The sequence below is a fragment of the Onthophagus taurus genome, chromosome 8 (genome assembly GCF_036711975.1).
Source record: "Onthophagus taurus isolate NC chromosome 8, IU_Otau_3.0, whole genome shotgun sequence".
Lineage (NCBI taxonomy): Eukaryota > Metazoa > Arthropoda > Insecta > Coleoptera > Scarabaeidae > Onthophagus > Onthophagus taurus.
This window is the reverse complement of record NC_091973.1, coordinates 19,456,169-19,468,403: the sequence shown is the minus strand read 5'-3', so window position 1 is coordinate 19,468,403 and position 12,235 is coordinate 19,456,169. Positions and strand designations below refer to the sequence as shown.

Sequence of the window (12,235 nt, the reverse complement as noted above, 5' to 3'; positions counted from 1 at the left end):
TTTAATACACCCTTCTGCGGTCGGGCTCCATAAGTGAGCATCCTGACAATCGGGATTAGAACCTGCGTCTAGTAAGCCGGGCCTACGTAATGCTAGGGTGAGTGTTGCGGGCCTCGCCAATACCTCGATGATGACGCAGGTGTACTTCCCGGTTGTCCTGCCTTTCAACCTTATTATTACTGTACCGCAGAACAAGGTCCGTATGTTTTCGGTCGCGGATTACTTATACAGCTAGTAAATGAGACAGATGAAACTATGCTTACAAGCTGCAAAACACCAAAGCTTGAAATGCTACTTTTAAATTTTAAATTTATTTTATATTTTTATTATTACCTACGACTAGGTCGTAATACAACTGATCGTACTCAAGGTCCTAGCGAATCTATCGGTATTTTTATTTCTATTATGAAAAATTTGTTTGCGCGTTTGACCATGAAGGTACCCGAAAGCGTCCATGTTAATTTAATCCGTAGGAACTTGAATCCGTCATTTCAAAGACAATTAGCGGCAAATCGATTCGGTAGAACAACTATTGCAATTCGGACGAAAATTTGAAATTACTAAAGCGGCGGTAGACAATTATGTGCCACCTTCTCGGATGAGTAAAGTATTAGAACCGGATTTAGCTTACTTCCATACGGGAAATTCGGATGTAGCTACTGTATTTACGAGTAATCAGTCATTCGGGAACGCGATTAAATGTTGGAATTGTCAGCGAGACGGCCATCGCAACCCACAATGAACCATCTCCATTGGAAGAAGTCCTCTAGATCCTGGATCCGCAGGGTTCTCCGAGGATGGTACGTAATGCCAATGATGCCCTGCTAAATTCCTTGTATATGACTTGTTCTATTAGCCACAAATGTCTTCCATCTGTGTGGAGATGAATTTAGCCAATTTAACACGACCATTGAGTCGCACCATGCGAAGATTGTTGGTTTACTGAGAGCTGTAAGGATGGATAATACAAATTTTGCTAGATCAGCCAGAAGTACGGCACCACACAGCTCTAGACCTGGTAATGAAGTCGTTTTCAATGGAGCTACTCTAGATTTAGCAGAAATAAAACTTATTTTAATTGTGTTATCAGGTAAAATACATCTTAGATACGCAACCGCACAGTAGCCGATAGATGAGGCATCGGAGAATAAATGGAGTTCGACTGCTTCATAATCGGATGGTATAATCAACCGAGTAATCCTCAATTGTGATAGTTGTGGTAATTGAAGTTTGAACTGGTGCCAATGATTTTGAATGTCGTCAGATGGTACATCATCCCAGTCCACCCTTGCCAACCACAATTGTTGCATCAGACGCTTAGCAGCAAGAATACAAGGCGTGATAAAGCCGATCGGATCATATATTCTTGCAATGTTTGACAAAATTGATCTTTTAGTGCACTTTGTTGCTCTATTGACGTATGAAAACCCAAATGTATCATCTTGAGGATCCCAATGGAGACCTTAATAAAACAGAATATTGATTAAAAAAAATAATAAAAACTAAATGAATATCGTTAAAGATGAAGAACAAAATATATATCGGTTGGTTAACGTACCAAGAAACGATGTAAAAAATTGGGCACTACGACTCACACCAGAGAGCTAACGATTGACTGTTCGATGTCACCATCGATCGTTTATCGATCTTAAGAACGACCTCTTCCGGGTGAAGAGGTGAACAAATACAAAATAATATGTGAATTTAAAGCGGAGCGAACAGTATTATTGTAAGAGAAACACCAAAATGAAACCCATGAACTCCACGAGTTTATGTTTTTACTTATCTGCATTCTCAAATAGCTACCTAGAGTTTTGTGCGAATTTTCGAGAGCACCTAACGTCTGATGATGATATGCTGTAGCATTCAAGTGAGTGATTCCTAAAATTTTACAAGTTTCTTTAAAAGTTTCTGATAGAAATTCAGTACCCTGATCCGTTACTATTTCTGATGGTATCCCATATCTTAGAATAAAATTTTGGACGAATGCTTTAGAAACTGTTATAGCTTCTTTATTTTCAATTGGATATGCTTCAACGTATTTACTTAAATCGTACTGCAATGTTAATATATAACGTTTATTTTCTTCATCTACTTCTAGCGGTCCTACTAAATCTAGAAATACTTTCTCAAAAGCAGAGGAAGCTGTTGTCGTAATTGTTAATGGTGGATTTTTACAATTCGGGTATTTATAACGTTGACAATCATCGCAACGTTTAATGAAATTTTCAACGTCTTTTTGCATTCCTGGCCATGCGTAACATTTTCTTATATTATTGTATGTTCGGTTTATGCCCGCATGTCCGCCAGTAGGAAGCATATGAAAGTCGTTAATGATAAGTTGTCTAGTTTCTACATCGTGTACACTTTGTTTACCTTTTACAACTGTTATCTTTATACCTAATCTTTTTATCATCTCATGAGATAGTTTTAATAATTCTTTTAATAGATTTTCTCGTGCGCTGTCTTTTATAATTACTAACTTTTCTATTTTTTCTTGCATGCATATTTTCTTTAAATCCCCCAGCGATGTACCTAATGTCAACGCTGATCGGGTATTATCAATCATAAAAGGAGTTTTTAACTGTTTTACATAAATAAAGTCTTTAAATTTTACGTATTCTTTTCCTTTTATTACTTTATTAATTTCATTAATGTTTAATAACTTTAATTCAGTGGAATTCTCAGGACATTTTAACATTTCTACAATACCAGGGTGGCCAATCCTTTCTTGTAAATGATTGCTAATTTTATCCTTAAGATCACTGGTGAGATTCTTTTGTTGAGCTGTAGTTATAACATTTACATTTACTGCGTTATCTTTCATACTTTTAAGTTGATCTAAAGAAATTTCTGCATCTGCTGCCACGTTATTTTTTCCTACTATATATTGAATATCGAAATCATATTCTTCTAAAACTAATCTGAATTTATTTATTTATTTTTTTTAAATTAAGTGAGTTTTTTTTTAAATTAAGTGAATTCTTAAATTAATACAATAATAAAACTTACGTCAATTCCTTACAAAATATACAAGTTTTAGGAAAGAATATAGTGGTTTGTATGTAGTTTGTGTTTGGTCGTTGAGACATGTTAGATCAGGGTTATTGTTTATGAATTTATTAATTTCATATCCTTCGAGGATTTCCATGAGATGACCTTTGTTAATGTGATGTAGTATTTTCGTGTTTTTTTGGTCGTTGAATTCGTGGTTAAGATTAAAGTTTATATGTTTGCCAAAATTGGAATTATGTTTTATTTTGTGTTCCCTGACTCGTAATCTAAGGGCTCTGCCTGTTTCCCCGATGTAGGTAGCATGACATGTATCGCATTGTAGTTCGTACACTCCATTTTCATCCAATTTGTTTATTTTATCTTTGTTATTCAAGAGCAGACCGCCTATAGTCTTATTTGGTTTGTCTGTTATTAGAATGTCGTATTGTTTCATTGTCTGTTTTATCTTATTATTAATGTTTCCCTGGTGTGTGATGGATCTGTAGTTTTTGATTTTTTGTGTTTGCTGATTTTGCAACTGTGTAATATTATTTAGGTCCTGTCTGATTTGATATTTATGGATCATTTTATCTATTATTTCTTCTGGAAATGAATTATTTATGGCAATGTTTTTTATTATTTTAATTTCTTTGTTAAATCTTTCTGTGTTTAAATTAGAATTATAAGCTCTATGGATGTAAGACCGGAATGCTGCCATTTTATGGGTTATGTTGTGAAAGGAATCATATGGGATCCTAGCGTCTATCTGAGTCTGTTTCCTGTATATTTCGAATTGTATGTCTTGTTTGGTTTTTTCTATTGTGATGTCGAGAAAATTTATTGTATTGTTTTCAAATTCAATTGTAAATTGGATGTCTGTGTGTAATGTGTTGATGTACTGGTGTAAATTGTCTATAGTTTCTGTCTTTTTGGTGTTGACAATGACCAAAATGTCATCTACATAGCGTTGCCATACTAGTATATTCTCGAGATAAGGGTTCTTTTCATTCATTATAAAATTGGTCTCCATCTCATTCATAAAAATGTCCGCTAATAAACCGCTTAAAGGAGATCCCATGGGGAGTCCTTCTTGGTACGTATATGTTTCATTTTGAAAATTAAAGAAGTTTTGTTGTAAGCATATCTGGAATAATTTAAAAATGTTTTTGCTATCATTTTCATCTAACTGTGAATTTAGAATGTTTTCGACAATTTTCAAAGTTTGTTTGGTGGGGATATTGGTGTAAAGGTTCACCACATCAAAGGATATTATGGTGTTTTCATTCGGTAGTCTCATGCCTGTTAGTTTTTGTATTATTTGTCTTCTATCGTTAATTGTATAATTGGGTTTGAAGTCTATGTTATTTTTAAAAAACTGTACTAAAAATTTTGAGATCTTATATGTACTGGCATCTGTGGAGGCTATTATGGGTCTTATTGGGCGGTTTATTTTGTGTAATTTTATGAGGGCGTACAATCTAGGTATTTTTGGGTTCATGGGAATTATGTGTTTTGTGCTAACATTGAATTTTTTAAGGGTGTCTTTAACCTCATTGATAATTTTTTTGACGTTTAGGTGAAAATGGTTGTTAGGATTTTTCAAAACTTTTTTATAGTTATTGTCTGTGAGGAATTTTTCTGTTTTGTTAACATATTCAGCCTTGCTTAGTATTACCAAACCTGCGTTTTTGTCCGCCTTGGTGAAGATTAGGTCGTTTTCTTTTATTTTCTTCTTTATTGACTCTATCAGTTTTACCTCTCTTCTTTGTTTTTCTTTGATCTTCTGTTCATTGTTCTTGTTCTTCTTCTTTGTGTCTTCTCGTATTAGAAGTTGTTGTATATTTTTTCTTATTTTCTCTTCCTCTTTCATTCCTCTTGTTATGGCTTCCATTTCCAATGCCACTTTTCTTAGGTTTGGTGTATTTACTATGGAGTATTTAATACCTTTATTAAGAAGTTTCATTTCTTCGGTGTTAAAATTAATGTTCGAAAGATTAGTAACTCGGTCATGAAATTTATGCAGGTTGGTATTGTTTACTTTTCTCTTTCTTCGTTTCTTTTTCTTTACGAAGTTGGTTCAATTTCTTTTCCTTTCTTTCCCATTCTCTTGTTAGTGTAGAATCTAGTGTTTCCTTAATTTTCGTCAGTATTTCTTCTATTTCCAGGTGTATTTCCAGGTGTTTTTTAATCTGAATTTCGTTAATCTACTGGAAGGATTAGTCATACTAAACAAATAAACACGTGGTCGATAGTCAGTAAATATTTGGAATTTCCTTCCGAATAGATAAGGTCTAAAATGTTTTACTGCAAATACAATTGCTGTTAGTTCTTTTTCGATTGTACTGTAATTTTTCTCGGATTTATTAAGGCTACGACTACAATACGCTACAGGTCTGTCATCTCCATTACAAAGAATAGCACCAACAGCATAACCTGAAGCATCTGTTTTTAAAATAAAAGTGTTATCCTTGGAAAAATTTGGATACTGTATTATAGGTGGACACATAAGGGTGGCTTTTAATTTATCTATCCCATTTAAAGATTACACCTTTACGTGTTAAATGATTCAAAGGTGCAGCTATATGAGCAAAATCTTTAATGAAACGTCTATAGTAGTTTACGAATGCGACGAATCTTTTTGTGTCATTAGCTTCTTTGGGAACGGGATAATGTTTTATTACTTCGACTTTTGACTGATCCGGTGAAATTCCTTTAGCGGATATGTTATGACCTAAATAAACAATATCTTTTTTATGAAATTCACATTTATTTGGGTTAAGCCTTAAATTAACCTCTCTTAACCTTTGAAGTACTTTTACAAGATTTTTATTATGATTTAGTAATGTATTTCCAAAAACAATTAGATCATCAAGATAAACAAAACATATGTCATATGTTAAACCTGACATTGCAATAGTCGTTGCACGACTAAAACCGCTACGACTAACTTTAAGTCCCATTGGTAATCTCGTCATCTGAAGTTGACCTCTATCTGTACTAAAAGCTGTATACGGTCTGCTAGCTTGATCCAATTCTACTTGGTAGTACCCCTGTGACAAATCAAGATGAGAAAAGTACATTGCACCTGATAAAGAATCTATTATTTCTAAAACAGAAGGCAATGGATATTTATCATCTTCAATCTTTTTGTTTAATAATCGGTAGTCTATAACTACACGCCATTTTTTGTTACCATTTTTATCTTCCTTTTTGGAACAATCAGCAAAGGTGCTGACCATTCTGATCGAGTTTCCTCAATGATACCGTCTTCTAGCATTTTATTGACCTGTTTCTGAATTTCATCTTTTTGGGCATGAGGGAGGCGATATGGTTTTACGTAAGATGGAGTTACTGAGTTTTGCAATTATAACTTTTGTTTGTAAACATTAGTAACACCCAAAGTATCATGTTCTAAATGAAAAACATCGGAATATTTTGCACACACTCTTTGTAATGTTAGTTTTTCTTCCGCATTTAAATGATCCATTCTTATTAAATCTAGCAAAGTATCTGCCCTATTCACTATTGAAGCTTTATTAGATTGAATGTTGTACATATTATAATTCTCAAGAGTTTCAACTTTCGGAACAAAATTTTTTAATTTAATGTTTTGATCGTTAGTGTTTAGTATTCTAACTGGTATTTTATTATCGTTATTGACCTTAACTACAGTATTTGCAACAAAAACACCATCACTTATTTCCTCGTTCAGTACAACTAAATCTCCTTTTAAGTTAACTGGAAAATACTTAATTGTTTCGCATCGAGTTGGTAAAATTGTGTATACTGACGCATCTGAGTTAATGGGTACAGAAACTTTAACATTGTCAATCCAAAGAGATAGTAAAAATGTTTCGTAATTTATTGTGGCAAAATATTTAAAAAAGAAATCTGATCCTAATATTCCCTGAAATTGACAATTTGGCTTATTAATTACTATAAACTGATGTGTTATACATTTTTCGTTATTAATTTGTAAAAGGATATCTGCTGATCCAAGCGAAGTTACTGAACCGCTAATGCCTTTAACCTCAAGTTTATTTAATGGATTTATTATATAATCGTCATTTAAAAATTCTTGAAAAAATATGCTGACAGAAGCTCACGTGTCAATTAAAAATGATAAACATTTGTTATTACTCCTAAAATTTACATAATTTAACCCGTTTAAATTATAACTTACTACTATTTCATCTTTATTATCATCTTTATTAGTAACGAAAAAATTTTTCTAAATTATTGTCAGATTGATTTTGAATGTTATTAAGATTTTGGTTGTTATTAGAGTTATTCTGAGCAGTTTCGGAATAGTACACATGTCCTCTTGCAGAGCCTCTATAGGTACTAGTACTAGGTCGACGATTATTTCTACGAAAGCTATTTGATGGTCTGAAATTATTCCTTGAATTTTGATATCCGCGATACTGATTACTATTTGTATATTGCTGAGAAAAACTTTGAGGGGGGTTTCTATCTCTCTGATTTCTACCTTTATATCTACCTCTAGAACCGAAGTGAGCTCTCGTATGAAAAGTTAATGGATTTCTCAGGGGTGGTTCTTCATCTAAAGCACCACGGATCACGTCATTTAATTTAGTATAATTTCGAGATTTTATGATAGTACGTAATTCAGAACTTTGTAACCCACACGCAAAAGTATTTATCGCTATTTTTTCGTTAACTCCGCTTAATGTAGTTAATGTCTCGGCGTTACCACCCGCTTGTGAAATAGTGAGATTCACAAATAATTCTTCGACACTTTTGCCGAACTCTTCAACTGTTCTAGAACCTTGTTTTACATTATTCAACTTTACAGAAAGCACAGCTGCCGAATGTTTGGTTAAAAAGTGTTTTTCTAAATCTTTAACTAAATTATTATTACTATTATAATTACTATTCATTGGCACTTTGTGAAAGTTTTGTCTTTAGTACATATTTAGTTAATAATTGTTTACCTGCATCATTCAACAATTCATCGTATAATTTAATTGAGTCGATAAGCTGTTTGGTCGTATCTTCCGTACCATCCATAGATGGAAGCAAAGAAGCTGCCGTTTTTAAGTCAAATGAACTCATTTTTGTTTCGTCTTTTACGGTTATATCAGAACCTAACTCTATATTATCGGATAAAGATTCGATTGCTTTACGTCTACTTTCTAAAACTTCAATACAACTATTGAAATATTTTTTAATTGCTTTGCAAAATTCTTTTATTTCTGTAACTCTATCACTATCATATTTCCCTAGCTTAAATTTATCTTTTAGATCTTTAAATTCAACTTCTAAGCTTTCTAATTTAATTACCTTACGATTAATCACTGAAATATCCTTACGCCTCTCTTCATTGTCCTTGGTTAGGTTTCTCTGTATTACACGCAGCTCTTCAAGAAGATGCCGAAAACTCGTCACAATCACTTCCGACATTCAATAGACATAATCGCGCACATCTCTTGCTTGGTGTGGAGAATTTAATTTATAAGTCTTGGCTTCGGCTAAGATGACGCTTCAATCTTCCTTCCATAGCCCTTTCTCTCGCTCGTATCAAATATATCACCGCTCCACAGCAGCAGCACGTAAATGTTAAAACAACACCAATAAATGCGATTATACCGAAAATTTCGGATATATGACCCCTTTGAAACATCAGATGTTTGACCATCACTATTTCCGGATTGAGCTATAATTATCTCTTCTTTAACTTCTTTGGATTGTTGCTTTCCCATATTTTCTTTCTTCTTTTTTTTTTATTTTTTTTTTTACGCTGTTCTGTGTATCACTATGAACACAACTGGCAGGGTCGCCATGTGGTACCGTTGAAGGGTTTTAGGTTTTTTAAATAAAAGAGTTTCTTCCCAACTACATGTGAATGTATTTTACCCAAAGGTTCGTACAATTCTGCTGCTTACAAAAGAGTAATCAATATTAAAGTATTACAACAATAATGCTTACCACGGTAATACGGTTCAACTGACGATGACCTGATACTTATTAATTAAGTTGCTGAGCCTACATTTTATAGTTAAACGTTTTGTAATTTACTTAAACAATAATGAATTTGGATACATTACAATATATCTTTGTAGGACGTAGAGATGGTAATTCAAACAATTCCCATTTTCTGAATGGTATCAATATAGGCATATCCTTATTAAGAGCATTTAATAATTGCAAACGATGCTCATCATTTACAGTTATATGTCGTATTCTCCAATCGACATTGGTGAGGTACATTTTCATTTTTATCGTACCATCTTTTAAACTATTTTTATGACAATTATCATCATTTCGAGCTCTTAATAATACTAGCTCCTGTCTAGCATTAATAATGATTTTTTTATAATCTTCAGCAAATCCTAAGATAAAGTTTAAAGGTATGCATGCAGTGAAATGAGGAGTAATAAACGTTGACTGTTTATTTTGCGGTTTAGGAATCCATCCTGCCGATTGCAGCGCTTTACTTTCATTATCGCTATAGGAAATGTAACCCTTTATCGTTGATGTAATTAACTGTTTTATGTTTCTATCTATTTCAACATCATTTATCTCATATCGTATTTCATCGAATAGAAATAGAAAAGCATTGTTAACTAGTTGAACATCTCCAGTTCCTCCAACAACAAGCATTTCTTCTGTTTTTCCTTGAATAAAGATATAGCTATTATGAGGATATGTGTATATATCTTGATGGTTTATTCCGTCACTAGCATTGAATGATTGTATGCGAGGTAGATATGTATGATATTCTTCACTCGATAAACTATCATCAACTATTGCTGTATCGTACACATTCAAAATTTCACCACTCATTTTCGCGCTTTAATTTTGAATCCAAGGGATTTTAAAAATAATTTATTTTCGTTACTTAAATGTTGATGTTGCTTGGTGGACAACCCGGCACCAATTATTCTCCCATGATGTTTTATCGCGTTTTTATATCCAGAAGATGATGGATTGAATACTAATCCCATTTTTTTAATGATATTTGTTTCAATTCAAGTCTAACAACTATTTCCTCTCCACGAAAATTTGTTGCTGAGCCTACATTTTATAGTTAAGCGTTTTGTAATTTACTTAAACTATAATGAATTTGCATACATTACACCTAAATCACAATGTTCGTTTGCGAATTATGTCAAAAATCTTATACATTAAAAAGTAATCTCAATCGTCATGTACGACATACACATAAGATCGTACTTAACATCGTTAAAACATGTACAATTTGTAATAAAACATTTTCACGGAACAATAGTCTAATTAGACATAAACGAAAAGTACATAAGATGATTAACCCTTAATCGCCGTAGCTTTACCGTTACTTTTAAATGGGACTCGAAATCACCGCGGTGGTTAAGGGTAAAGAATCTCGTCAACTACCATCTCAACCTTTTAAGAAGGATGAATTATCATCGCTATCGCTACCATCAACTTCTTCAACACCAACATCTCTATTGAGAGCGTGTAAGATTTGTGGTGAGTCCTTTACGTCACTTTTCACTTTACAAACACATCTTCGAACAAATCATGCAATAATTATTGAGGATGGCGAGGACAACATTACATCACGTTTATCAACATCTTTATTGAGAGCGTGTAAGATTTGTGGTGAGTCCTTTCCATCGCTTTTCACTTTACAAACACATCTTCGCACAAATCATGCAACAATTATTGAGGATGGTGTGGAAGAGATTGCTTCATGTTTTATGAATGGGGTTGTCAGCTATAAAATTAGTAAAGTTCAACCCGATGATGATATATCTTCCTATCTTCCACGATTGCGAGAAACGGTTATTACACTTATTAACAACCATATTACATTAAGTGGTTCAGTTAAAATACAGATGGAACTACTACCTAATTGTATAAAATTTAATGAAGAAGATGATGAAGAAGATATGATAGTGTCTGAAAAAAATTTTAATACGAAATTTAAAATCATAACAGCTACAATTTTGGAAGAGATTTACGATGAGATGATGGGAGATATTATGGCTCAAGCGGAAGAGTTCCAGGAACGTGGTTCTGGTTGGACATTTTACTCAAGTTCTCATCTTTTACTAAACATCAATAATTTCCAACCAATACCCGGTTCATCGTACATACGTCTACCGAAAGAGATTGTTAATAAACATGCGTGATCAACATCAAAAATTATGAGGATGATGCGTGTTTAGCGTGGTGTTTGACGGCAGCCCTTCATCCAGCGAATAGACATTCGGATCGCATATCTAGCTACATTACAGTCAGGTTTTAAACCTACAAATTATTCAATTTCCAGTTAATTTAAAAGATATAGCTAAAATTGAAGAATTCAATGGTATAAGCATTAATGTCTATGAATTAGTTTATAAGTCAAAAATGTTTGGTATAAGGACCGATTTATTATACGAAAAATCGACGTAATACTCACGTAAATTTACTCTATTTATATGACAAGGGGCGGGCTCATTTCGTTTTAATAAAAAATTTATCTAGACTACTTTCCAAACAAATTTCTAATCATCAAAAAGCTATACACCTTTGTGATGGGTGTTTTTCATTTTTTTCAAATAATAGAAAATTAGTTAATCATCAAAAAAATTATTGTAATCATATAAAAACAATTTTACCATCGCAGAAGTTGAAACAGAAGCCAAATTTTTTAGGAAATTATATAAACGAAAACATTTTAGAGTTTAACAACTACAAAAATACCCAGATTGTACCGTTTGTTATTTATGCAGACTTTGAGTCTGTTTTGAAACCTATAGATAATTGTGAACCCAATTCATCTAAATCGTTTACCGAAAAGGTTGAGGAACACATTCCCTATAGTTTTGCTTATTATATTGTTTCAAACATAGATGGTGTTGATTTTAACACATTTGAAATTTACACTGCCTTAGATTGCTCTACAGTTTGTATTTTGATGTTACTTCGAGATGTTGAACCGATTTATAATAAATATTTTAAAACTGTGAAACCAATAAAGTAAAATACTTTTATCTGTCTGTACTTTTATTAAAATGGATTCACTGTTATAAATTCTACCGGTTTCGGCTTATTTACAAAACCATCTTCAGGAACCTTCGAATCTCTGTCAATTATGACAAACACGTGCACACATAATCCTGTTCGATAGTTTAAACTTAATACGCAATCTACCAATAATAAAGACACAGACGCATTTCAATAAATAAAAAACGTTTAATAGAAATTTCAAGATGCTAATTTTCACGAGAGCTTTAAAATAAATTGACGA

General features: G+C 32.8%; 1 protein-coding gene across 1 annotated transcript; it reads right to left on the bottom strand.

Moving 5' to 3' along the window:
* Positions 1-9,033: 9,033 nt before the first annotated feature.
* Positions 9,034-9,801, bottom strand: LOC139431366 (uncharacterized). The gene has a single exon (XM_071199023.1). It carries the CDS (start codon positions 9,799-9,801, stop codon positions 9,034-9,036), a length of 768 nt encoding a protein of 255 aa, XP_071055124.1.
* Between the last annotated feature and the right edge of the window lie 2,434 nt (positions 9,802-12,235).